Source organism: Odocoileus virginianus, chromosome 14, assembly GCF_023699985.2.
Source record: "Odocoileus virginianus isolate 20LAN1187 ecotype Illinois chromosome 14, Ovbor_1.2, whole genome shotgun sequence".
In the NCBI taxonomy this organism is placed as follows: Eukaryota; Metazoa; Chordata; class Mammalia; order Artiodactyla; family Cervidae; genus Odocoileus; species Odocoileus virginianus.
The window spans coordinates 63,640,501-63,668,007 of NC_069687.1; the positions used below are offsets into that span (position 1 = coordinate 63,640,501).

Sequence of the window (27,507 nt, forward strand, 5' to 3'; positions counted from 1 at the left end):
ATCTTCTTCATCTTTAAATAGAGGAGTCATACCAGTAAGTGACACATAATAAACCCTCAAGAGGAAAGGAACTAATTCTCAGTCTAGTCCAGTGGACACAGATGGAATACTCTAACCCCTTGGGATGCTACAAGGTCGAACCATACAAAATTGCCAGTGTTTGACTTAACCAATGGCAATTTCACTTAGTTCAACCTGATAATCTAGTTTGATTTGGGCCTACATAACCCACTCTACTTGCGTGGCAGGGGATCGGGGGCCACCACTCTACCAAGCATCTTATCGACATTATCCCATTTACACTTTACAACAGCCCTGAGAGACAGGTAATACTATTCCAGTCATCCCTTGGTATCCATGGTGGGCTGGTTCCAAGGCCTCTTGTGGATACCAAAATGCATGGATTCTCGAGTCCCTTATATACAGTGACATAGTGTTTGCACATAACCTTGTGTATCCTCTCAAATACTTTAATCATCTCTAGGTTACTTATAATACCTAATACAATGTAAATGCTATGTAGATAGTTGTAAATATAATGTAAATGCTATGTAAATAGTTGCCAGCAAACAGCAAATTCAAATTTTGTTTTTTGGAACTTTCTGGATTTTCTTCCTCTTTTTTAATCTGAACTTGGTTGAATTCACAAATGCCAAGGGCTGACTGTATTAGCATCCCCATTTACCAGATGGGGAAACTGGGGCTCCTAAGTAGCTTGCTCAAGGAAGTATATAGCCAGGGTTGGAACCCAGGTCTGTCTGCCTGAGTCTGTGGCTGTTTGCTTTGCTGCTGTCTTGAGACGGGGCTGCCTGTCTCCCTGTGGAGTGGCAGGAGAGCTCCCAGCACTCTCTTGGACCCCCTGGCCCAGGGGCTGGCAGCTATAGGCTGAAACTCCCTGAGACGCTGCTGTGGGATGCCATGATTCTTGTTCTCGTTTGGACAGTTGGCTTCTGCAGTTTCTGCTGCAGCGTCTGTAGCTTTGGTTGGGGACTGTAAGGGGCATTATGGAGTCAGGCAAACCTGGGCTTGAATTCTGGCCCCCTCCTCAAGCAGCAGTGTGGTCTTGGACCTGCCCTCAGTTTACCATGCTGTGAAATGGGTGGATGGTAAGCCTCACTCCATACCATTCCCGAGAGCAGAGTGCTGAGGATTTCACAAGTGCTCATTGGTGTTCGTCCTCAGCTGGAGAATCCCCGTGAATCCCTCCAGATTCAGAGCCTCGCCAAGCTCCACCGACAGAATTAGCCCTCCTCCTCCATGCTCCATCAGCGGCTTAGGGTGCTCCCTAGAGGGCCTGTGGCCTGTGAGAGGATTCTACTACTGTCTTCTCGGCTGAGTACCTACTGTGTGTCAGGCACTGTGCTGGGCCCTTGAGGTGTGAACCAAGACCCCAGGTAGCGCAGTGGTAAAGAATCTGCCTGCCAGTGCAGGAGATGAGAGAGACTTGGTTGGGAAGATCTTCTGCAGTAGGAAATGGCAACCCATCCAGTATTCTTGCCTGGAGAATCGCACAGAGGAACCTCGTGGGCTCCAGTCCGCGGGGACACACAGAGTCGGACACGACTGAGCATGCACTCACTAAGACCCATGTGACCGCATATCTTGGGCTTTTTTTCACCATGTCCCACAGTCCTGGTTTATTTTATGGCCACGCCGCATAGCACGCGGGGTCTTAGTTCCCCGATCAGGGATTGGACCCGGGCCCGAAGCACAGAATCTTAACCACTGGACCACCAGGGAAGACCCCACAGCCCTGGTTTAGATCTTAACTCTCACGTGCTGGCCGTGTGACCTTCTGTCAGCCAGTGTCACCACACCCCATGCCCAATCCGCCAATAAACGTGGCCACTTTGATTCTTTTCGTTACTCAGCCTTATCCCTACTGCCTGTGTGCTTGCACACAGTGGGTGCTCTTCTTGGCTACCCAGTTCTCCCCGTAGGAGAGGCCCTGATTTGAAATCTCTGGGTTCCACTTCCTGCATTGCCCTGGGCTCCTCTGAGGCCTGGCAACCTGGGCGATCTCCACGAGCCCTCAGTGCTTGCCCTGGAGGCTTTCCTAGAAAGCTAGCCTTCAGGTTAGTTTCAGCAGAGCCTGGGCTCTGGCTGCCAACACCTCTGCTTGCCATTGGAAAGTTCCCCGTGCCGCTCTGGCCAGATGTGTGCAAGGCCGTGAGCTGGCAGCCAGAGGCCCGGCTGATGCTGCAGACCCAGTCCAGCGAGTTTCCACCAGCTCCGTGTCTCCGTCCAGAAGAACAGAGGGGCTGGGCCTCCACAGCCCTGCGGGTGGGTCATGCCTATCCTCTGGGTGAGACCCCAGCAGTGAGGGAAAGATGGGCTTCAGGGAGGGCAGTTGATTGGATTTCACAGCGAGACATTCCTAACTTTTCCCTTTAACATAGCTTATCTCGGAAGATTTGAGTCAGCCCCGGAGGGGGGCAGGGGACAGGCTCAGCCTGAGCCTCTAGGGCCCCATCTCTGTGACGGAGTTATTAGTGATTCACTCGAAGCTTCCTGTAAGTCAGGCTGTGTGCCAAGATTCTGCCCTGCATTAGCCTGTTGAATCCTTAGCCAACCCTGCAAAGTAGGTACAACTGTTCTGTCCATTTTACAAATAAGAAAATGGAGACTCGGAGCTATGAAGTGACTTATGAAGTCCCACAGCAGCGTTAAGCTATAAAGCCCAGAATCACCCGGGTACCCAGAAGCCAGTGCCTTTTTTTTTTTTAATGACATTAAAGAGTAGTTGTTCATTTTAATTTTTTATTTATATGCGTTCATGCAGGAGGATTCCCTTTTTTGCTATCACATTCTGTTAGCTTTTGTGCATGTGTAAGTTCTCATAACCACCACCCCAGACAGGAAGAATGAGCCCATCACCTCCTAAGAGTCCCCTTGGGCTGCCCTGACTCTTGGATGATGTGGAATGCTGCCTCCACCCGCAGTTGGAGTTGCTCCTGCGCTGTTCTTGTATTCTCCATCGCCCATCCAGAGAGGTCGTGGGGTGAAGTGTGGACCTCTCTCCCAGGGCTGGGCCCTATGCCTGCATTCTTCTCTGTAACAAAGCCGATTCTGTTTCTAGCATGCTTGGTAGTTGAACTGTTCACTCAGCCATTCCAAGAGCATTGTTACCCCAGACTCAGAGCCTTGAATGAGGCCACCTTGATTTATGACTGTGTGGCCCTGTCTTGGCTTTCTGTCATTCTGCCTGCCTGCCTATCCGTCCGCCTGTTGGTCTCCTACCAGGCGGTTCCTGGGAGCAGGCACAGCACAGACAAGGGTGAGCCCAACAGGCCTGACTTGAGGGCCCCCAGGGGAGTGGGCTGAAGTCATGTGAACAGACTTCCCCGAAGAACATGTGCTCAGCGAGGGCTGCCCTAGTGGGAACCCAGAGAATGAGGGTCTCCAGGAAGGCTTCCAGGAGGAGGCAACCACTCCGCTGACACCTGGGAAGTGGAGTTGCTGTACAGGTGAAGGGAGAGAAGATGCTCCCTCCAGAGGCAATGGGAGGCGCAGGGGTCAGAGGCAGGAGAGCACCTGGTCAGGTGGGAGCGGGAGGAGGCCCCCTAAAGACCCCACATGCCTTTGTTGTCTTCCCTATCTGAGTTGAAAGCTCCAGAAAGGTCAGGACTTCTGTCTCCCTGGTTCACGGCCGTATCTCCAGCCTTTGGAAGGGAGCCTGGTACACAGCAGGTGCTCTGTGTTTGCTGAATGAGTGAATGAACTGAAGAGTTTGTAGCAGAAGAGAAACTCAGTTCTACTTGCACTTTAGAGAGAAGCTGAACCTGTCTCCCACCTCCCAGCTTGGCACCCCTCTTCCCGTAGGTACAGTCTGAGACCTCAGCTTCACCACCCACCTGAGCATTTACTGTGTGTCCTAGGGGCAAGGAGTGTCGTCAGTCCTAAACCAGGGCGTTCTATCTGCCGCTAACACCACAAGCACTTGTGTTTGGGCCCCTTTCCAAGCATTCACTTAATTGAAAAGATTGAAAAGAAAGAACCTTGGCTGCCGGCCACGCTCAGTGTGTCCCTTGCTGTGGCGCCTGAGCTTGGCAGTCCTGACGCTGACTCGGGACAGGAAAACGCTGCCTGGGGCCCGGAGAGCCAGGCCTGGTCTTGGGGGTCTGGAGGAGGAGCGGGGACTTAGGAGGCTGGAGGAGCTGGGCTTGAGACTGAGGTCGCCTGCTTACCAGCTCCATGGCCTTGACGTGGCAGCAAGGCCCTGCTCTCCCCTGGGTTTCTACCTCCCCCTCCCGAGGGCGGCCCCACCTTCTGACAGGCCTTTCATGATGATTGACGTGATGCTGGTAACATCCCAAAGGCAAAGGAGCTGGAGGGCTGCAGTCCATGAGGTCACTAAGAGTTGGACACGACTGAGCAACTAACACACACACCACTCAGCTTGGTCCTGCCTCACTCTGACATCCTAGGTCTCAAAGGCATCATGACACTCAGTGGCATTTCTCCAGGATTAAACTTAATGTCTGGAGAAGGAAATGGCAACCCACTCCTGTATTCTTGCCTGGAGAATCCCATGGAGCAGGGAGCCTGGTGGGCTACAGTCATGGGGTCACAAAGGGTCAGACACGACTGAGCGACAAACATAAACTTAATGTACCTTCTTTAGAAAGAGGAATAACACGTTTCTCAGCACTTCTAGTAGTGATGCTGCTCTGGGGTGTTGGGAAATCAGACACACAGCAGGGTGTTGCAATTCCAAAAAGAGGTTGGGAATGCTGACCTACATAGGCCAGATGTTGGGCAGACATCTGGGGAGAGCTGACAGATCGGGAACCATGGGGAACAGCAGAATCATGTTTCCCATTAGTTAAGCTGGTGGAGCCTAGCCAACTGCCCCTGCCCTCTCTCCACTCTCCCCTTCTCCTCCACCCTTCTCTCTTCTTCTCCCTCCCTACCTCCTCCTTCCCCCTACCCCAGCCCCCACACCTCCCTGCCCCTAGCGACTTTGTCCTCCGCCTTAAGCCCTGGCAGCAGATAGCCAGTGAGGTGGGCCTGGAGCCCAGCCAGTTGTTAATTACCAAGCTCTTCCCAGGAACCACCAACCCAGAAACCCAACCAGTGTGGGAGCTTTATTGGGGTGGCCCAGAAGGTCGCAGTTACCTTTCAAAGTTAGTTTCTTAAACAAGGGTTTATAGACTCTTGGGCACCCTCAGTCATATTCCCAGGAACCCATCTAGATCTTGAAACTAACACTGCTGCTTCATTTCAGGGCTGCACATGTTTTGTGTTTAATAAAGGTTGCTCTGGCTGCAGTGCAGGACAGCTTTAGTTTTCCTGGGCTGAGGACTTGCTGCAGGAACGGTGTGGTCTGTGAGCAGAAGTCATAGCCCCTAGGTATGGAGAGTTCCCTGGAGCCTGGTGGGCTCCAGACCATGGAGTTGCGAAGAGTTGGACAGGACTGAGCAACTGACGCTTTCACTTTTTTTCGTGCTGCATGAGAGATGGAGTTTTTCCTCCCAATCCAAAAAGAGCTCCCCGGACCTGAGAAACAGCATTCCAGATGGGAGCTCCAGCATCCTCAGCACCTCCTAAAAGGGCCCTCGATCTGGTTCCAGCTCTCCTCCCTGCTTTCTGTGTGGCCTTGGCAAGTCCCTTCCCCTCTATGACCTCATAACCCCAACTATAAAATTAGGGATGATCTAGAGCAGGATTTTTGTTTATTTTAAAGTCTTGCAACCCCGTGCTGTCGGCGTGAAGCAGGCAAGGAGGACTGTGAGCAATGGAGGAGCCTGAGCCCTGTCTCAAGGCTCCACTGAGGGTTGCCTTGTGGCAGCGTGGACCTGCAGGCTGCCAGTTACACCCTCTTCCACATATAGAAGAGCTCAAAGCGGCAACGCCTAGTGGAAACCAGAGTGGAGGGTCTGGGGACTCACCCACCTCACCAGCAGCCTCGGGCTTCTTACAGGCCAGTTTAACCACTGGCTGATCACCTGAGAACTCTCCACATGTGAAGTCCTCTGGGGTGTCCTTGTGCAGGAGGCCCCAAGGAACTTGCAAGGAAATTTGGATACGACCACGGAAGAGTCCATAGCTGGGAGTGGAACCCCTAGCAAGTCACGACACTTCTCTGGATCCCCATTTGTAGCCCTAATCAGGGCTGTGTGTGGTACACGTCCTCCAGGGCCTAGGGCAGACATTGCTAATGGACCACAGATGCTCCTTTCTCTCAGCCCTTGCAGGAAAACAGCCCCAACCCTGCTGTCCTACTGGTGCCCTTGCTCTAGATGTTTTCTTTGGTCTCCTAGGTCATTCCAGGCTGCCCATCAATCGTGTAGAGCCAGGAGAGGGCTTCCAGCTTGAGAAATGTGGGCTCATTGGCCTGTAAACAACAGCGGTCCAGACAGATGAGACTGGCAAGGAATTCCACTTAAAACAGCACTGCCCTCATTGGTGACTGTCCTGCCGCCACCATCCTGCCACAACCCCCTGTCCCATATATCCTAAATCCTTAACTCAGTGTTGTTCTTCAAACTGACTCATTTTCTTTTTTTTACTTACATTATTTTTAAAGGAAATTTTAGCTGTCCACTGTAAGTGGAAAACCAGCAGCCCTCGCTAGAAATAGAAGGAAACTAAATAGAAAGGAAAAAGAAAATCAGCGTGTTAGAGTTCTTCCTGGCAAGTGTTGCCTGCCCTGAGGTCTTCTGTCCCTTCTTCAGGAAATGAGACCAACAAGTGTTGGAAGGGGTGTTAAGAAACCACTACTGCCAACTTTCTGAGCCAGTCAGGGCTGGAAGGGAACGGCAGAGACTGGCTTTCTCACTGTGGGCTTCCCTGCAGTCGAGTGCCGAGCCCTGAGTCACCTGAGACCAGCTGGTACGCCCAAGCTCCTGCGTGCCTTGAGACCATCATCTGAGCAAAGACTGTCGCTGGAAAAGAGCTTGGACCACACCCATCCCCAGACCCTCTCCCAAATGTAAACCTCTGGCCACTGCACCCCTTCCATCAAAATGTAATCCCTTTGTCCTGTGACTAGTGCAGAAGCCACGCCCCTTCTAATTAACATCAGCGAGGAATTTCAGCCCTAGAAACCCCACCACAGAGGTCTGCAAAAACAAAGTGTGATTGGAGGACATTCCCCCGTGCCTCAGGGATTTTATTCTCAGGGCAAAAACACCTTCTCATGTTTTGTGAGTTCACATGATGAAAGCATATGAGATCACAGCACTCCCGAGGTGGGGCGACAGCTGTTTCATATCATCCTGCCCTGGGGAGGCTGTATCGATGGAGTTCTGGGGCCTCTCCCAGGGCCGCGGCTGTGGGCAGAGCTCTGGGCCAGTGGGTCTGAAGGGAGAGGGCATGTCAGTTAAACCGAGCTGCCTGGGGCTTGCCCGTTTCTGGGCCACTGCTTAGCCGTGCCCAGGCCTGGTTCCAGGCATTTTTTAAAGGCCTCTAAACTTTGTTCCAGTTTAAATCTTTATTCGTGGGTGACCTCTTGGCTGTTGTCACTTAAAAATGGAATGTAAATTTCCGTGTGTTTAATGGGGTCCCTCCAGGCACCGCTGCTGCTGCTGTCGCGTCAGTCGTGTCTGACTCTATGCGATCGCATAGACGGCAGCCCACCAGGCTCCTCCATCCCCGGGATTCTCCAGGCAAGAACACTGGAGTGGGTTGCCATTTCCTTCTACAGTGCATGAAAGCAAAAAGTGAAAGTGAAGTCGCGCAGTCGTGTCTGACTCTTCTCGACCCCATGGGCTGCAGCCCACCAGGCTCCTCTGTCCGTGGGATTGTCCAGGCAAGAGGACTGGAGTGGGTGCCATTTCCTTCTCCAGTGCATGAAAGTGAAAGGTAAAAGTGAAGTCGCGCAGTTGTGTCCGACTCTTCGCGACCCCGTGGGCTGCAGCCCACCAGGCTCCTCTGTCCGTGGGATTGTCCAGGCAAGAGGACTGGAGTGGGTGCCTTTTCCTTCTCCAGTGCATGAAAGTGAAAGGTGAAAGTGAAGTCGCGCAGCCGTGTCCGACTCTTCGCGACCCCATGGGCTGCAGCCCACCAGGCTCCTCCGTCCGTGGGGTTGTCCAGGCAGGAGGACTGGAGTGGGTGCCACTGCCTTCTCCGCTCCAGGCACTGGGAGTCCCCAACCCCATGGGGCTGAGTTGGACCTGCCAAAGGAGGTGACTGGAGGCGGTAGGAATCATTTTTGGAACATTTTGTCTCAAATCCCAGCCATGAGCTGAGATTCTGACCAAGGTAGATTCCATTTCAGGAACTTTGAAAAAAAAATACCTCATTCAATCTTTGCCCGTGAGATAAGAAGGACGCGCATCCTTATCCCCAGTTTTCAGAGAACGCAGAGGCTCACAGGGGTAAAGGACATCCCCAAAGTTAGAGTGAGGTCAGGGCTGAGGCCCCCGTCTGCCCACTCGCAGCTCCTCCCCGCCCCACACTCCTGCCTCTGTCCTCAGCTGTGTCTGCACCAGTGGGTGCTCTGTGATCTGGCCTGGCACACCCGAGGGTTAGCCACGGTAGTGTGGGAAGGCGGGGCTCGCTCCACCTTGGAGTTCATGGTGCTGAGTCAGACACATTTCCTCCTGTTCTCCTAGGAAAGTGACTTTTTTTTTTTTCCTGACTGTAAAAGAAAACAGACTATAGAAAATATGAAGACTACAAGAAAGCATCAAGGAGAGAATTTTTTAATATTCATTTATTTTTGGCCATGCTGGACCTTTATTGCTGCAGCAAGCGGGGGCTGCTTTCCCGCCGTGGTTCGGGGGCTTCTCCCTGCAGGGGCTTGTCTTGTGGCAGAGCATGGACTCTGGGTGCGTGGCACAGTAGCTGTGGCTCGTAGACTTAGTTGGACCCCAACTTATGGAATCCCAGACAAGGGATCAAACCTGTATTCCCTGTATTGGCAGGTGGACACTGGACCAACAGGAAAGTCTCAAGAAGAGAAGTTTTAAAGTCTAATATTCCTACCAACCCAGAACAAACCATATATGTACATTTATATGTCTGCTTATTTATATGTGTATATCAGTGGTTTATGTACACATGCACATTTATATATAATATAGTTAATCTGTGTTATTTGCAGATTTCATATTTGGGGATTTGCCTACTTGCTGAACTTTATTTCTAATCCAACCAATACTTGCAATGCTTTCCCAGTCACTTGCAGACGTGGGCATGTGCGTGGCAGCAAAAGTTGTGTGCACCCTGATGTGTGTGTTCCCAGCTGGGGTTGAACAAAACGACTTCTGCTTTCGTGTTCCGGCTCTTAAAACTGAACAAGTGTCTTTGTCACGACCTGTTTAGTGCCACATTCTCTCTACATTCTTGCGCTCTTCATCAGCCATTTCACTGCTTAAAAAGGCCTCAGACGTGGTGCTGAAGGGCAGTCTAGGGTTCCTAAGCTCAGGATGGCTGTGATGTGCCTTTTGGAGAAAACATAGGTGTTAGGTAAGCTTCGTTCAAGCATTAGTTACAGTGCCGCTGGCCGTGAGTTCAAGGTTAGTGAATGAACAATATACATTAAGTACGGTGTCATTAAAGAAAAACATACAGCCAGGCTGTGTATTGTTGATTAGTAGAGGGAAATGCTGTGATCAGAGGCTTGCAAGGCCCCAGCCCTCGTTTCCCCGGGAGCAGCAGTTCTGTATTCGCTGAGTCAGTGTTCACAGTGACTAGAACGCGACTCTGTGTGTGCACTCAGTGTCCAGCCCTGCGGCCCCAGGGACTGCAGCCTACCAGACCCCCCTGTCCAAGGAGTTTTCCAGGCAAGAATACTGGAGTGAGTTGCTATTTCTTTCTCCAGAATGTAACTACACACATTAAATATACACAAGCACATGCATACAGTTATATATTGTAGACATAATTTTTTTGAGATTGAAATCTGTTCTTGTACCTAAGATGATGCCTGAACCTTCCGCGAAATGACAGAATCCCTTTAGTTGCACGCGCACCTTCTTCATGCCAAGAGGGGAGTTCACTGGACGCCAGTGCCCTGCCCTGTGTCCCGGCAGCCCTGGGCGGGCGGGCGGGCCCCAGAGGCAGGATCTGGAGTGTGGGCGGGAGCCAGGCAAGGCTCCTCTGTGTCTCCTTCCTTCACCCTCCCTGCAGACCAAATGTCTGTCGCAAACTGGAGGTGGCTCAGACTGCAGCAGTATCCTCTCAGAGCCAGCGTATTCGGGTCTGATTTCAGGTTCCTGAGAGACACTGACCACCCCTGGCCATGAGGTGGGACAGGAGGCACTTCTCATGTAGGGGGTCCGGGGGTGGATTCTTGGCGACTCCCAGGGGCTCTGCCGTCCCCCAGAAGCAGTCCAAGTTGAAGAAAAGTGGACTCTGGAGGCCCTAGGACAGGGTGGGTTCCTGTGGCTCAGGCTTCAGGACACCTACTGGCATCTCTGAGCAGGTGGGCTTTGCATCCTTTTTATGATGACTCCTGGAGGGTCAGACTGACCTGGGCCTCCCTGGGATGGTCCTCAGCCCCAGAGAGAGGAAGGGTCAGGGCCGCTGAAGCCCCAGCACCAAGCAGGCTCACGTGTTTCTGGTGGCCCAGCAGACAGCGCAGCTCCCCTCCGCCAAGGTGGAGGCCAGGGTTGGGGTGGGAGGGGACAGCACCCTGGCTCATGCATCAGGCCCTGAAGGGGCAGTCCCTCTGCATGGCCGTGGGCCCAGAGAAGACAGTGGAAGAGGCAGGGCCCTGGGGAGATGGGGACTGGAGAGGGGACTTTGGGGGGCTCCCCTGTCGAGACAGAGAGCACGGGCAAGGTCCCCTCAGCTTCATGTCCCTGTGTTTAGCTCTTAGTGAGGATGACAAAGATGGTGGCTTCTCTTCATGGAACGTTTACCCTGTGCCAGGGCCCAGGCTAAGCACTCTCTGTGCGTTTTCCCATTTATCACACCAGGTTATGATCCCCCTGTTTTTACAGAGGAGGAAGCTGAGTTGCAGAGAGGTCAGGCCCCTTTCCCAAGACCATGCAGCTAGTTGAGATGGAGGCAGAGGGTGAGTCCAGGCCCTCTTAAGCCCTGAACTCAGAAGCCTCCAGCAGGCTCTAAGGAGGAGCTCTAAGATAGAAAGCGAGCAGGCACCTCCCCAGTCCAGCTGTGGCCCAGCTGCTGGGCGAGAGCCTGGTTCCCGGGGCAGCAAGGCTGTTAGAAGTAAGGGGAGGGCAGGGTCCTTACGCTGCACAGTGTAGCTTGTGACCTCAGACAAGTCCCTGCATTTCCGAACCCCCATCGCTCATCAGGACTGCGTGGAAAGTGTTAGCCTGACCTGCAAGCTCATGAGGATCTGGGGGAGACCAAGCCCACCTCGACCCCGAGCACCCTGTTATGGCTCATCGCCCCCGCCGTAGCCTGCCCCTCGCTGCCAGTCATCTCCCTGCGGACTCAGAGGAAGTAGAAGCTCAGGCCTTCTGGCCCTGGTGACTGAGCCACTGTGGGAAACCCAGGCCTGGGGAGTCTAGGCTGAGTAAATGGTGCAGACTCTGCTGCTGAGGTTGTGTAAGAAGGGATTTCGATGGTGGCTAGTTCCAGTTTAAAGCCTCCTGTGGGGGCAAGAGGAAGCCTTCGGGGCCCTCAGACACCAGTGTGGTCTCCATTTCCTCATTCCCAGAGGAAGGGAGTCCCAGCTGCTCCTGGTGAAGGGTCATGCTGAAGCAGTTCAGAGCCAAAGAGGGCATGACCTCCTGGCTTCTCTATTTCTTCCTCATTTCCCCCCCCCCCAAAATATAGATTTTCCATTGTACTCAGTGCTGGGCATATAGCATTCAATGTGTGTATAAGACAGTCATGGTTCCTGCTCTCAGCAAGTGCTGTAAAATGTGACTGACTTTGTGATGAGGAAGTGGGTTCCAAGGAGACATGTACCACAGAGACCCAACCTAATATTGATAGTGTGGGAGCAGTCAGGGAGGGCTTTCTGGAGGAGGTAGCATTTGAACTCTGCCCTGTGAGTAGACTTGTGAACCATTCCATCTTCTGGATGTCTGATTGTTTCCTTTTGGTGTCATTTAGCTTGTTTCTCTACCGCCTCTATTTCCTATGAATTTAAACTTGGGTCAAGAGGCTTGAGATTCAGGTGAAATATTTTGCTATCAATACTTGACAGAAGGTCTTGTGTCACCTCAGGGACCATTCAGAGTCTAATTATCCCTCTTATTGGTGGCGTTAGGTTTGATCACCTATTACAGCTGTGGTCACCCGGTCTCTCCACTGAAAAGGGATATTTTCCCCCTTTGCTGGGGAGAGTAATTCCTGGGGTGGTATCTTCAGCCTGTGCGACCCTCCCTTTCTCCAATAACCACTCACTCAGTGGTCCAGCATCCATCAAGGGTCTTTCCAGAGTAGCTGTGCCATCTTGCCTTCCCACCAGCGATGTCAGAGAGTTCCCGCGCCCCACATTTTTGTCAGCACTTGTTTTTGTCGGCATCTCCTATCCTAGCCATTTTAATGGGTATCCGGTGATACCTCATCATGGTTTTAATTTGCCTTTCTCTAATGCCTAATGATGTTGAACATCTTCTCATGCACTTACTTGCCATCCATATATCCTCTTCAATAAAGTGTCTGTTTAGGTCTTTTCTAATCATGTGATCAGGTTGGCTGTTTCCTTACTGTTGAGCTGGTTTTCTGTTTTTTAAAATATATTCTGGGTATAAAAGTTCTTCAGGTTTGCAGCACATGTTTTGAGGACTACACTATAAAATTATAGTGTCATTTCCAGGCAGTATGACAGGTACTGTGTAAATCTCTGAAGGATATCTGCTTATCTATTTATTTAAATTGTGATAAAATATGTATGACATAAATATTAGCATTTCAGCCATTTTTAAGGGTACAGTTTGGGGTATGAAGTACATTCACATCGTTGTGCACCATCACCATCATCCATCTCCGCAACTCTTTTCGTCTTCCGGAACTGAACTTCCATAGCCCATTAAACACTAACTCTCCGTGCCTCTTTCCCCCAGTCCCTGGCAGCCGCCATTCTCCTTTCTGTCTCTATGAATTTAACTACTCTAAGTACCTACTATGAGTGGAATGACACAGCATGTGTCTTTTTGTGACCGGCTTATTTCACTTAGCATCTCATGTCTTCAAGTTTCATCCATATTGTAGCATATGGCAGAATTTCCTTTTTTAGGCTGAGTAATATTCCATTGTATGGATATACCACAGTTTGCTTACCCATTCATGCATCAGTGGACACTTGGATTGTTTCCACCTTTTGGCTGTTGTGAGTAATCTTCTATGAAAAAGTCTAATTTCTTAATGCCAAGCCACTGAGTATTAACTGTGTTTGGGATATAATTTAAAAGCCAAGATTAGATGTGTTAGGATTGCTTTGGTTGGAAGTAACAGAAACTCACTCAAAAGACTTAAATAAGTAAGGAAAGTTTGGGCCTGTGTCTATGTGATGTCCAGGATGCTAGGTCCAGGAATTCAAACAATGTCATAGGACTTGGCACGTCTCTCTGTCTGAGCTCTGCTTGATTCTGCACTTTCTCTGTCTTAAGTCTCAGTGTGATGGTCTCCCAGTTAGTCAGTGCAGTGAGGAAAGCAGTCTCTTTCCTGATCGTGCCGTCAGAAGTCCAGAATTGAGTCTCATCAGCCTGGCTTGGGTGACGTGCCCATCCCTGAACCATTGTTGAAACCAGGGACTGATGGTACTCTGGCAGCCAGGCTTGGACCACGACACTGTCACAAAGACAAGGGAAGAGAGAGGAGTGACTCTTCGAGGGAAAGTGAGGGATGTTACCGAATGGAGAGGAGGGGGCACCAGGCCGGCCGGAATACCAGACACAGCTCGTGGGTGCTGGCCCTGGACAAGCCCTGTGCGCCTCGTTATTATAGTGAGTCCTCAGAGGAATTAGTGTCCCCGTTCCATTTAGTTCATTTTTTATTGATTTTTTATAGTATACTTGTTTACACTGTTGTGTTAGTTTCAGGTACACGGCAGTGAATCAGTTATACTTACACACATGTCCACGCTTTCTTAGACTCTGTTCCCATACAGGTCATTATAGAGTACTGAGCTCCCTGTCCTATGCAGCAGGCTCTCTTTAGTTGTCTAGTTTATATATAGTAGTGTGTACATGTCAATCCCAACCTCCCAGTTTAATCCCTCCTCCACTTACCCCTTGGGAACCGTAAGTTGGTTTCCTGTGGCCCCCATGTTAGAGAGGAGGAGGCTGTGGCCAGAGAGATTGATAAACCTTGTGAGTTTCAACCCACAGCAGAGCTGGCGTTAGAACCTAGCACACAGGCTCTTTCACCAGCCCCCAAGCCCTGGGCAAGGCCAAAGCCCTGCAGTGGGACAATTCTTATTAAAAAGTTAGATCTGTGCCTAAAAATTGAAGCCATCAAATTGTGTTCAGAGGTTGATTCCAGTAAACCAATTAGATCTGCTACAGAGTTCTTGTACCATAGGGACAGAACTTTTAAAATTGTAAGCAAGAGATCAGGAATGAATTGTGTAAGCAGAATTGTTTTTTTCCATTTATGGGTGTATGCTTTGTGTTGGCTTTTACATCTTCAGTTATCTTTCTTTCCTTGTTTTTTAATCCATATTGGCATTGTCCTTCACAGATAATCATCTAAACTTTGCTTATACATCCCCCAGGATGGGGACTCTTGGTAAGGTATATGCTGGGCCCCAATTTACCCGTCTGGAAGGTGGGACCGTTGCATTGACTTGAGTTCCATGGTCCCTTTCAGATGTGGAAAAGCCCATTTACTAGTTTCCCTGCCGCTTTTCAAAACCATTTTCTGCACAACAGCCAGAGGTATGCATGTGTGTATATATATCTACATATATATTTATTTTTAAACATACATTAAATTATATCTCATCCTTTTTCCCCAACCCCTGCGCCTCTCAAACCTTCAACAGAATAAAGTTCCTCACCCTGGCTTATAAGCCTGCAGTGATGCCACTGCTGCCCCTCCTGGGAACACCCCCTTCCCCGCCAGCTCTGTTTTGCCTTAATGGTCTTCTGGTTCCTCAAACATGCCAAGCATTTTCCAGCCTGCACATCTTTGTTTGCACTTTTCTTTCTGTGTGGAATACACATTCCTCAGCTCTTCTCCAGGCCAGTTCGTCATCTTTCAGGTGTCAGTTCGAAGTCTGCTTCAGAGGGACTTTCCTTTCCAGGAACACCCACCCCCACCACTCGTGTCTTGCACTGTCACAGCGGGCTTTGGGGTCCTTCCTAGCACTGACTGTAACTTAAATTACACACATATTTCTTTATCAGCTGGTTTATTGCCTGTCTTCCCACTCTCTAAGAGTAGGTTCCGGACTGTCTGACTATCTCCTTCATTCTAGTGAAGCAGAATTGGTGTTTTCCTTTTCATAACACTGATGACTATTGGGGTGGCTTTGATAACAACTCTTTTTGTTGTATAATCACTTTTCCAGGGTGATTCTGTGTCCCAAAGGATGCCTTGACCTGTTCTTTGGCTCCATAAGTGACCCAGGACTAGTGGGAGAAAAAAGGGAGAGAAAAGGGCCAAGATGCGTGAATCCCTGTGAAATCGTGAAATCATTTCTTTCTAAAACAGAGGCTGGGTAGGCACTGGGGAATCAGAGTACAGGATACTAAGGCTTCTTGAACCTTTCCTCTCTGCCAGGCAAGGAGCTCAGAGCTTTATCTCTGATAATCATAAGTCTATGTGAGATGGGCTTGATGACTCCATTTTACAGATAAGGAAACTGAGGCTCTGGGGGTTGGGAAACTGATTCTAGATCCCAAGTTCTTTCCTCCCTGCCTTGCCTCACTGAAATGAAATAGATGTTGGATTTAGAGAGGTTGTTCCCAGTGAACCTCTGAGTTGGGCATTCAAGGGCACCTCCCACCTTGTCCTGATTTGTCTATCAATTTTTCATCTCTTCTCACTGGGAGAACCTTCTCCCTTCAGCCCCCAGTGTTTACAATGGGCTCTGGCTCCCTCTGCCCAAAGCTGGTCCTCCTTTTCCTGTTTTGAATGAAGGTATCCTAGCAAGAACTCATTTGGGGAGAGACTTTGTTTAAAACCACCTTGGAGACCCCTGCCGGCCTGGCCCTTGTACTCCCTGAGCTGGTCTCTGCTCCGCCGCCGTCCCCCGCCGCCCACCGCCTCTCCCTTCCCCTCCTGAGCTGGTCTCTGCTCCGCCGCCGTCCCCCGCCGCCCACCGCCCGCCGTCTGTCCCTTCCCTTCTGCTCTCTGCATCGACCTGCCCTTCGAGGTACACCACAATGACTTCAAGCTTCAGAGAGCTCTCCTGCCCCGCTTCCTGTGCCAGTCAGGACTAAATTACATGTGTCAAAAACCCAACTCAAACTGGCTTCAAAAATAATCCCAGAGTGTGGGTGTGGCCCAAGATGTACTGGCTCAGGAAACTGGAGAGACCAGGAGCAGACTGAGCTGCATGCAGAGCTGGCCCTAAGGTCAGACTGTGTCATCAGAATCTACTGATAGTCTACGGCCCTACCACCCCGAACGAGCCCGATCTCGTCTGATCTTGGAAGCTAAGCAGGCTCGGGCCTGGTTAGTACTTGGATGGGAGAAACCTACTGATGCTAGCATCGTTCTCAGGCACATTCCTCCTCAGTGATGATGAGAGTAGTCCCCCAGCAACTCCAGGTCGTGAACTAACAGCAGAGCAATCTCAGGGAAAAGAGAACTTGTTTTCTCAAGGTCGGAGCAGAAGTCCCAGAGCTGATTCTTAATGGCTATGGTTGGCCTGGCATGAGACGTATGATCACTCCTTAACCAGTCACTATGGACAGTGGTATCCGGCGTGGTGCCTAAAGGACTATGTTGAGGTGGAAAAGGAGGTTCCCAGGAGAAAAGTCCAGGCACTCTGGTTGAAAGAAAGGTTTATCAACACAGTAAAATAATGACCCGGCAGGAGAAGGAGAGGGTGGGAAGAACTGAGAGAGTGGCATTGGCGTGTATCCTCTCCCGTGTGTAAACGTGACTCGTGGGAGGCTGCTGTCTAACACGGGGAGCTCAGTCAGCACTCGGCAGTGACATAGAGCTGGGGGTGGGAGGAGGCGCAGGACGGAGGGGCTGTATGTATACTCACAGCGGATTCACACTGTTGTGTGGCAGAAGCCAATGCAACATTGTGAAGCAGTTATGCTCCAATTTAACAAAAATTTAAATGCAAAAAATAATGATGTCTACTGTAGTTGTTGGGTCACTCAGTTGTGTCTGAATGTTTGTAACCTCATGCACTATCCCATGGCATTTGCTCAAAATCATGTCCATTGAATCAGTGATGCCATCCAACCATCTCATCCTCTGTCGCCCCCTTCTCCTCTTGCCTTCAATCTTTCCCAGCATCAGGGTCTTTTCCAATGAGTCAGCTCTGCACATCGGGTGGCCAAAGTATTGGAGCTTTAGCATCAGTCCTTCCAATGAATATTCAGGGTTGATATCCTTTAGGATTTACTGGTTGGATCTCCTTGCAGTCCAAGTGACTCTCAAGAATCTTCAGCACCACAGTTCAAAAGCGTCAGTTCTTTGGCACTCAGCCTTTATGGTCCAGCTCCCACATCGGTACAACACTGCTGGAAACACCATAGCTTTCACTAGATGGACCGTTGTCAGCAAAGTGATGTGTCTGCTTTTTAATATGCTGTCTAGGATTGTCATTGGAGACGGCAATGGCGCCCCACTCTGGCGCCCCACTTGCCTGGAAAATCACATGGACAGAGGACCCTGGTGGGCTGCAGTCCATGGGGTCGCTAAGAGTCAGACACGACTGAGCGACTTCACTTTTATTTTTCACTTTCACACATTGGAGAAGGAAATGGCAACCCACTCCAGTGTTCTTGCCTGGAGAATCCCAGGGATGGGGGAGCCTGGTGGGCTGCCGTCTATGGGGTCGCACAGAGTCAGACATGGCTGAAACGACTTAGGAGCAGCAGCAGCAGGATTGTCATAGCTTTTCCTCCAAGGAGCAGGTGTCTTTTAATTTTATGGCTGCAGTCACCGTCTGTAGTGATTTCCACTGTCCACATGTTATTTATCTTCATTTATGCACATGCTGTCTCCCCAGCTCACTCTCCACTCATGGGGTCAGAAGCCTTGCCCATGGACTCCTCTGCCTCTAACAACACCCAGCCCCTCAGGTTTATTTCTGTTTCTAGACGGCTTTCACACATGTATGTTTTACATGTCACAGCACCCTGTAACCCCAGATCATTTGTGCAAAGCAGGAATGGATGTGCTAATCCCTCATCCCTTGAGTGCCCAGGTGGTGTCCAGGGCCACCAGAGTCCCCAGCCAGAGGCCTCTGACCTCTGTCGTCACCTTGGTTTGCCTGAGTTTGTTGTCAATGTATTTTATTTTCTGTGCGTGCTCCAGTTAGTGACAGAGGTTAGAAACATGGCCCTGTGGTTTGTAGAGTGGTTTCCCATCTTCTGCTTTATCGGAGCCTCGCGCTGTCCAGGTAGGCAGCAGAAACAGATGGTATTAACCCACTTTATAGATGGAGAAACTGTCACATAGAGGGAAGTGATGACTCGGCCCAGGCCCCAGCTGGAGGAAATGACTTGATGGCTAAGCTTATGAGAAACACAAGAGAGCTGAGAGCCACAGGTTGCTGTGACTTCTGACAAATCCAAGTCTTAAGAATGATGCTAACAAAATAGCCAGCCCGATAGCTCCCTGAATTGAGTGGAGAGTAAGAAATCCTGAAAACAGCAGCATCTCCTGAGATAAGCAGGGTGCTTATGCTTTCCTAGACTAGATTTCTTATGATCCTTTGCACAACTCTCAGAGGCTAGGGTATTATACCCATTTTACTGGAGAGGAAGCTGGGTCTCAGAGAGGGCGAGTAGCGTGTCCCAAGTCATACAGCTGGTTGGGGGCAGAGCTGAGAGTCAAACCCAGGCCTTCCTGCCTCTGAGCCTTGTGCTTTGCTCTAGGCTCCTGGCGATGGAGAGGCTGCCTCGGCATTAACGGCTGTCTCCATTCCCCCCTGCAGGTCTACATCATCCGGGTCACCTGGTCCAGTGGCTCTACGGAGGCCATTTACCGGCGCTACAGCAAGTTCTTCGATCTCCAGGTAAGGATGTGGGGTCTCCCGGGAGCTGCAGGGTAGGAAAGAGTGTGTATGGACCTTCTTTCCACTTTGACTTCAGAGCCTGGATCCTCACCCACAGTGGATGCATAGTATTTATTTTCTAGACTTAAAAATGATGTCCATGTGCTCGCCTCAGCAGCGCATCTACTATAAAGATGTAGAGAAGATGAGTCTGGCCCCTGTGTAGGGATAACACAAATTTGTGGAGCATTCCATATTAAAAAAAAAAATTAAGGTGTCCATCACTTTGGGGGCATAAGTGATGGGCTGTATTGCTTTTGCTTTGATATTCAGTATTTTTCAAATAAAAGAAAGCTTCCTGTTAACTGCTCTAGAATGGAGGCTAGTCTGGAAATTGTTTGTGTTTGGCTTTGGCGTTCAGGTCTTAAACTTGTGTAGTCATGTTTGCTGGTGAGTTATGTGTGATCAGAATCAGGGGCCATTCTGCTCTCAAGACAGACCCAAACCTTCCCTCACCTTGGCCTCCTCTCCCCATCAGGCTCCATGCTTAGCCCCTGAAACACCTGCTGTGTATTGAGGGCTTCGCACTTGCCCTTTCCTCGCACTGGTCCTAGCCAGAAACGCCTCCTGCACCCTCCAGGCCCTTGTCGGCTCACCGCCCTTCAGGACGCTCAGCCCCTGGAGAGCCTGGTCTGGCTTCATTTCCCAGCCAGCGGGAGCTACGCCTCCTCTGCCCCGACAGCTCTGCACGCTTTGTCCTGACTCTGTTGAAGTGGTCTGCCTGTCCTGCTCTAATCCATGGCTCTTGTGGGCGGGAACCACGTCTTCTTGATCCTCTCCCTCCCATGTTTCACTCAAGGACACTGTATGTAGCCAGTCAGCATCTGTGAATGGATGAATGAGCAGGTGAACAAAGGGACAAACTAATATCCACACTGAGCACCACCAGTCTCGTGCGGAGCCTCTGCACAGCTCTGTGCAAGCCCCGCCCCACTGGGGCAAAAGACCTCTAATCCATGGACCAGTAGCGTTATCCTGACATCCCCAACGGCCAGGAAATCAGAGCAAGTGTGTCTCGAGAAGTCACAGTGCCTGAGATCATGTAGCAAACTTCTTTAGAAAACACAGGCCTTAGGAGGAGATGGGAACTTGCGTGGCTTCCTGAATTCACGCGTGCTCCTTTCCATGTGGTGAGGGGTTCTCATACCTGGCAGGCCAGTGTAAGGCCTCGTGGAGATGACTGTCTTCTTTTCCTCTGTGCCAATTAGGCTGGTTTTGTTGCAGATGACGGAAACCCAACTCAAACTGGCCTAGGTAAACAGGAAGATTTAGGGGACTATTGTAATAGAATGCCCTGGGAGAGGGAAACTGGCAAGCTTCAGGCACAGCTTGATCCAGGGTTTTCCACTGTGTCCTCTTGTCCAGCTTCTCTCTCTTGTCCTGGATTCCCAGTTCCCTGGCATTGGCTTTATCTCAGGTCTCATGTGGTTGCAAAATGCTCTGGGCTCACACTCAGCAGGAAAGAGTGAAAGGTCACTTCACAGAAGGGCCAGCAAACACAGTGTTTTGTAGGCTCATCTCTAAGACAGTCAATAGGGCTGAGGAGTGTGATGGCCCGTAGACTTAGCCAGCCCCTGCCCTGCCTCCCAGTCACGGGGCTGGGAACTGAGACGCGGAGAGAACAGCTGTGATCCGTGGTAGGGAAGGCACTGTGGGGCCGTCAGAAGGGCCCTGGTCCTCCACGCACCAGCCTGTCTCTGTGCCTCCCATGTTCTTTCTGAAGGTTAGGTGATACTGACCACAGGCATCCTTGGTTGAACAGACCTAGTCTGTTCCTGAAAATGTCAGACAGAAGATTTTCAGAGCCTGTGTTCCAATATTTTAAAGGGGGAGGAGCAATGTTAATGTGCCCTTAACCGGTTTCCCCAGCATCACCGAACAGTCTACATTACACACTGCCAAGAGTCATTGTACATGGGCCAGCAGTTAACCCCTGTTGCCTAACTACTTAAAATGTAATGAACTCAGTGATGCAATAAAACCAAACAGGATCATATACAAACAATATTTTTCTTCTGGTCCACAGCAAACATGTACCAAATGTCAATACCCAAAGAGGCTCTGTGTTAAAGATGCTAAGATACTATCCACAATTGACTCGGCAGGGGACTTCGCCGGCAGTCCAGTGATTAAGACTCCATGCTTCCACTGCAGGGGGCGCAAGTTCAATCCCTGATTGGAGAACTAAGATCCTGAGATCCCACAAACCATGTGGCACAGCCAGTAAATACATAAAGGAAGGAGTAGACACAGGCTTGGTGAGGGGGAGTAGGGTAGGGCTGACCCTGGGACAAAGGCGGGGAAGGTGATAGCTGTAATGCCCAATGCCTCCAGGCACCACAAGCTGAACCTCAGTCCTGTGTGAAACTGATGGAGAGCCACACCCTCTTCCCAGACACAGGGGTGATTTATGCAGACCCATTATGTCAGATCTCTAAAGCATAGGTGTTGGGTAAATATTTTGCAAGTTGTTAGACTGGTTTTCTTTATGCACTGAGGGTCTGCTCTGGGGGGAGCAGGGAGTGCTACCTGCATTTTGCTTTCAGAGGCCTCTTCCCTGCTTGATGCATCCACGAAGGAGTAGAGGGGACAGAGATGGGTGACGTGGGTGACTGCTCACCTAGAGGATAACGGCGTGCACAGAACAGACACCCTCCCAGCTAGCTTAGCCAGACAGAAATGGGGTGGATTGATTCGAGGAGGCAGGTGTGTCCCCATGGAACCCAGAGCAAGGAATGTAGTTGGCTTCACAGGGTCCCGGAGCCAGCAATAGAATGACCCTCCAGAAGCCCCCAGGCCATGTATCACATGACCAGAAACTCTCCTAACAAGCTCCCTTTCCTGCCAACCCCTCTGGGCAAGCTTCCTCTGCTGGCCCATTGACCCACATCCCCAAATCATCACCTTCACTCCCTAGGTGAAGTGCCCTTCCCCATGTTCAGGCGCTGGAGTTTGGGTGCCGATTCCAGTGTCTGAGAGAGAGCGCCTGAGTGTCAGTGTCTGGGGTCAGAGTCCACCGCCGAGCCTGTCATCTGTGGCCCTAAGGGTGGAACGGGTGGAACCGCATTGCCTGGAGGAGGAAGTTCATGGGAAGAGGGTGAGGAGGAGGCCCGGGAGGCATGGGTGGAGATGCTCACTGCGGCCCAGTCACCCCGTGGGCCGGGCACTGTGTGGGGAGTTTGACTGGGTCATCGGTTTGCCCGTCCCAGCTGAGCTCAAGGCTTCTGACCTTGACTTCTGGGGTTTGACCGACCTGGGTTCGTGTCTCAGCTTTGCCTTTTCGGTCTCACTTGGTGTCACCGCTCTGATTCTGAGCCTGTTTCCCCACCCCCGTGTTAAGAATGAAAGCACTTTCCCCGCATCTCTTGTGACAGCTCCCTGAGCAGTGCCGGGCTCAGCGAGCAGTAGCAGCCATCTGCTGTCACTGTGCTCAGATGGGACCTGCCCAAAGGGACATCATTTGGGGACATTTGAGGCGGGGCTGGATCCCAGGGCGCCCTGGCCCAGAGCCCGTATTCCTTCTACTCTCCTGTTCTAACTCAACTTTCTTACTTCTCCCAGAACTTAAAAGTGAGGTTTCCTCCCCGCCTCGCCATAATAGGTAATAATTGGAGGTTTACTGTGACATAAAGCCGCCTGAGACTCCACTCCCATAACAAAGTCGTCTAGAGGCAGGGCTTAAGGGAGCTTTAAAGAGTTCCAGATGGGCAGCTGGAGTGGGAGAGTCCTGAAATTCCAGAGGGGCCTGCCCTGCCTCCAACCCCATACCGGATTGGGGGAAACTGGAAGAAGTCAAGGCAGGACCCCACCCGCCAAAGTGGGCTGATCCCAAGGACCGGGGGAGGAGGAGGCCCGCCCGCATGGGACCACAGCACCCTGAAGTCGGGTGATTTCATGACTCACCCCACCCCCACTCCTGGCTGGCGAGTAGCCTTGGCTTTTTCAGAAGCAGCTTGGCTCAGGGTTTAGGGGACGGTCGATCTTTCGTGGAGGAGCAGCTCGGCCAGTGTGGCGTAATGGAAACAGCAGAGGACTCGGTCAGGAGACTTGGGACCCAGCCACCTGTGCTGTGTGGCCATGGGCGCACCCCTTAACCCCTCTGTGCCCGATGGTGACTTCTTCATCAGTAGCGTGGGGTGGCCATAGTAGCAACAGCTGGCATTCCTGGGATGTTGCCCACTCAGCCTCGAGATGAAATGACTTGTTTAATCCTCATGTCAAGCTTATCAGATAGTACAGATGAAGAAACCCAGGCTCAGAAAGGTTCGGGCATCTGCCCAAGGTCACACAGCCAGTGAGCATTAGAGCTTGGATTTGAAGCTGGGCAGGCAACACTGGGGTCACAGTCTCAGCCACTCAGCTGTGCTGTGCGCCCCTCATGAGTCACTGCTTCACAAGGCTCCTCTGGAGTTAAAAGTGATGACGTGTGTCCGGAAGAGGCAAATCCATAAAGATAGAAAGCAGATTAGTGGTTGCCAGGAACCAGGGGGAGGGAGAAAGGAGGAGAGCCTGCTAATGGGTACTGGGTATCTTTTGGGGGTGATGAAATTGTTCTGGAATCAGATAGTGGTCATGGTTGCACAACCTTGTAAATATACTAAAAACCACTGAATTGTACACTTTAAAAGGGTGAGTTTTATGGTATGTGAAGTATATCTCAATTCCTTTTTGTAGAAAAGTGATGATGTGTGCGAGAGCACACATTTCTGGGCTGTCAAGCCCTCAGCAAATGTGAGCTGTTGGGATTATTGATGGGCGTGGGTTGCTGCTAGGAACTGGCATGAAGATTAGAACAGGAGATGATGCCAGTTTAATAGAGTGGTTAAGATCCTGGGCTTTGATCCAAATGCTGCCACTTCCTGGCCATGAGACCTTGTTTTAGTCAGAATTGCTTTAGTTATGGATGACAGAAACCTAGTCTGTATGGATTATTCAAAAAGAACATTGATTAGCTAAATGGAACTGAGAAGACAGGGTTCTTGGCATCAGGTACAGGTGGATCTAGGGGCCACAGTGTCAATGAGGACCTGCCTTCCTCTAGTTCATGGCTTGCTCTGTGTCCAGACAGGGTGTTAACTGGTATGGTGGTGGCCATAGCTCCCAACTTAATCGAACAACTCAGCTCAGTGACTTCAGGGGAAAACAGAACACCCCAGCGGTCTCAGCACAAGTCTTAGGGGTTCATCCTGGGTGACTGGCCAGGAGCAGCCCAGGAAGTGGAGGAACCGCACCACATCCATGCTTGCTGACTGGCAGAGGAGATCCCCCAGAAGAAGTCAGAGAGTTGCTGCCAGAGAAGAGAAGACAGCCTGCAGGCGACACAGCAGTAGTGTCCCCTGGCGGGGGCAGGACACTCGGCCAGAGAAAAAGGCCTGCACAGAGGCTACCAGGGTAGAAGGAAGGAGCCTGGGTCAGGCTCCTCTGTGGGAAAAGAGACAGTTCCCAGCAAGAAGGGCCCCTCTGTCACTTTCTGGGGACAGTCACGCCCGCTGCTACTGGTTGACATCTGGCCATGGGACTCGCATGAGGGTGTCAGCGGGAGAGCCCTGGGCTTGGAGTGGAAAGGCCTGGTGTCCAGTCCCAGGCCTCTGTCTGACCAGCTGTGTAGCCTTGGGCAGGCCCCTCAGCCTCTCTGAGCCTCCCTTTCTGCCCTCATCTGAGCCACTTTGGAGAGTCTCACAGAGTGTAACAGAGAGCTGGCCTCCGAGCAGGGCGTTGGGCGGGGACAGAAGAGCCCAAAGAGCCGAGGGCAGAGCCTGGAGGAAATGTGCTTGGTTGAGCAATGTCATAGCAAACAGAATCAGTGGCTGTTTACCAAGACATGCCAGCTGCCTGATTTATGCACCGTTTCATATGGTCCTTGGGCTTCCGTGGTGGCTCAGTGGTAAAGAATCCGCCTGCAGTGCAGGAGATGCAGGTTGGATCCCTGAGTCGGAAAGATGCCCTGGAGGAGGGCATGGCAACGCAGTCCAGTATTCTTGCCTGGAGCATCCCATGGACAGAGGAGCCTACTTGGCTGCAGTCCATGGGGTCGCGAAGAGTCAGACACAACTGAAGCGACTGAGCACACACTCACATACATTAAGTCCTCACTCACAGGCATGAAGTCAGATGGGGGAAGGGATGCTCAGAGAGCGTCAGAATCACATGTCTGGAAGGGAGCCTGGGTGGGATTCAGCCCTGGGCGTGGCTGAGTCTGAAGCCTGTGCTCCTAACCGCCGCACCCCCACCTCCTGGAAGCCCAGGATTGCCTTGGAGTCTGTCTCCTCATGGAGTTCTGCCCTTTGAAGAGAGCTGCTCTTTGAAGGCCCGCTTGACACCTCCTTGTGAGTTTCAGGTAGCATCTGTCCTGCGGCGGCCTGCTCTGAGCAGGACCCGGCCCCTCACAGGCAGACCCTGAGTGTGTGATGGATCTTCTCTACAGGCCTTGCGACCTGTGCCCTCTGAGTTTTCCTGGGAGTTCACTGCATCCCCCAGGCCGAGGGTCATGGTCATCCCTGGAACCAAGGCTTCCCTCACGGAGGGCACAGTTAAAGATTTGCTGTCAGACTCCAGATACTGTCTGTCCCTGCGTCCTCTGTCCCAGCCAGGAACTCGGGCAGGGCTTGCTTCCTGGAGGAGGTGGCAGCCGAGCAGTCTTGACTGTGAGTAAGGAGTTGCCCCTCCGACAGGGTGAGGGAAGTTGTTCCACACAGAGGACACCGTGTGCAGAGACGCAGAAGCGTGGGAGAGGACTGTTAGTTACCCTGGCATCTTGCAGAAGCCCCATGGCGCATGGAGCCAGCCGGTCACCCCGCCAGGCAAGGAGCTGGCGGGAGAAGCAGCGGCCACTTGTGTCCTGTAAGCAGGAGCCCTCCACACTCAGGGGACTGCTTCTGGGCACGGGTGCTTTCAGCGGGGTCTGTCCACATCACAGAGCCAAAGGCAGGCTGCCGCATCTTGGTCTGACCCTTCTGTTTTTCCCCAGAGAAGGGAACCGAGACCCAGAGATGGGAGAGGCTGTCCCATGTCATATGGCAAACATCATTTGTTTCCACTTTCTGTTGAGATAGGACAGGCCTATCTCCCTTGGGTTTGACAGCCCCTGACACACTTCATGAGCTCTTGGACTGCCAGAAGCCCCCAGGCTCCACCACGGAAGCCTCGGGAGGGAGTGTTTTCTCCCGTCTTTTCTGGGAGCAGGTGCAGGAGGTGCACAGCTGAAGCTCTCGCTCCGCAGGCAGGCCTTGCCCAGCTGGGAAGGCTTCCCGGTGAGCTCATAGCCAACACTTGGCCTGGGTTTCCACCAAGCATCTTTACCCAGATACTGTCTTTGCTGGCTCCTCAGACACACTTTCTTTCCCCAGAGATTATCTTCTGAAATTAGGGTGTTATACACACCAGCATATTTGTTCCCTTGTATCTGAAAACCATTGCCATATTGATGGTGTAGAGCTGAGGCCATATAGGAGTTACCTTTCTTCTCACAGCATCTGTGGGAGAATTGATTCCAGGACCGCTCCCTTTCACCCCCCAACAGATACCAAAATCCAAAGATGCTCAAGTCCCTTGTGTTAAATAATGTGCATGCCTACTCAGTCACTAAGTCATGTCTGATTCTGTGGTCCCCATGGACGGTAGCCCACCAGGCTCCTGTCTGTGGGATCTTCCAAACAAGAATACTAGAGTGAGTTGTCATTTCCTCCTCCAGGGAACTTCCTGAGCCAGAGATCAAACCTGCATCTCCTGCATTAGCTGGTGGGTTCTTTACCACTAGTGCCACCTGGGAAGCCCATTATATAGTGTAGTATTTGCATATAACCTACATACATTCTCCTATATAGCTTTAAATTATCTCTAGGTTACTTATAATACCTAATGCAATGTAAATGCTATTTAAATAGTTGCCAACTGTAGTAGAATCAAATTTTGCTTTTCTGGAACTTTCTGAAAGTTTTTTCCCTCAAATATTTTTGATCTGCCATTGGTTGAATCTGCAAGTAGGGGACCCAAGGATATGGAGGGCCAACTGTAATTCTTTATTTGGAAAACAGAAAGAGGGAAGGTTGTATTGGTTGATTGCATCTAAGGCCCAAACCAGGGCCTGTTGTCACCACTTGGAAAATAATTTCTCCATTTCTAGACAGTGGCTGACCAAACCAGTTACCCAGTTCTTCATTCATTTGTTCATCCATTGTTCATTCATTCTTTACATCCCACGGGCCTACCATGTACCAGAGAGGAGGTGATGGGGAGAGGGGGTGGGCCAGAGGGCCGCCCAGTATGGGGATCAGCTGAGAACATGCGGCCCTGCCTGAGAAGGGGCCGTAAGAAGGAGAGAAGTGGGGCCGTGGACAGACAGGACGGACAGCGGGCTCCAGTGGAGACCAGGATGTGCTGACATTTAGGCAAAGCAAGCTCATCGAGGGGCCAGAATCCCCAGAGGCAACCAACAACGCACCGTC

At 51.3% G+C, this 27,507-nt stretch overlaps 1 protein-coding gene and 1 long non-coding RNA gene across 5 annotated transcripts in view; one reads left to right on the forward strand and one right to left on the reverse strand.

Annotated features, from left to right (window-relative positions):
• SH3PXD2B (SH3 and PX domains 2B) overlaps positions 1-27,507 on the forward strand; it is a 121,838-nt gene that overhangs the window by 14,699 nt on the left and 79,632 nt on the right. For all 3 annotated transcript variants that reach the window (XM_070476834.1, XM_070476832.1, XM_070476833.1), the window contains exon 2: positions 18,944-19,024. In XM_070476834.1, the coding sequence (XP_070332935.1) occupies positions 18,944-19,024 (81 nt within the window). The remainder of the gene's footprint in view (positions 1-18,943; positions 19,025-27,507) is intronic.
• On the reverse strand, positions 16,812-22,128 carry LOC139038293 (uncharacterized). 2 transcript variants are annotated; one of them, XR_011491290.1, is made up of 2 exons: positions 21,968-22,128; positions 16,812-19,887 (listed from the first exon to the last, which is right to left on the reverse strand). It is a non-coding gene; the product is annotated as an uncharacterized lncRNA (long non-coding RNA). The 2 variants fall into 2 exon arrangements; XR_011491289.1 differs by having other exon boundaries at positions 16,812-20,313.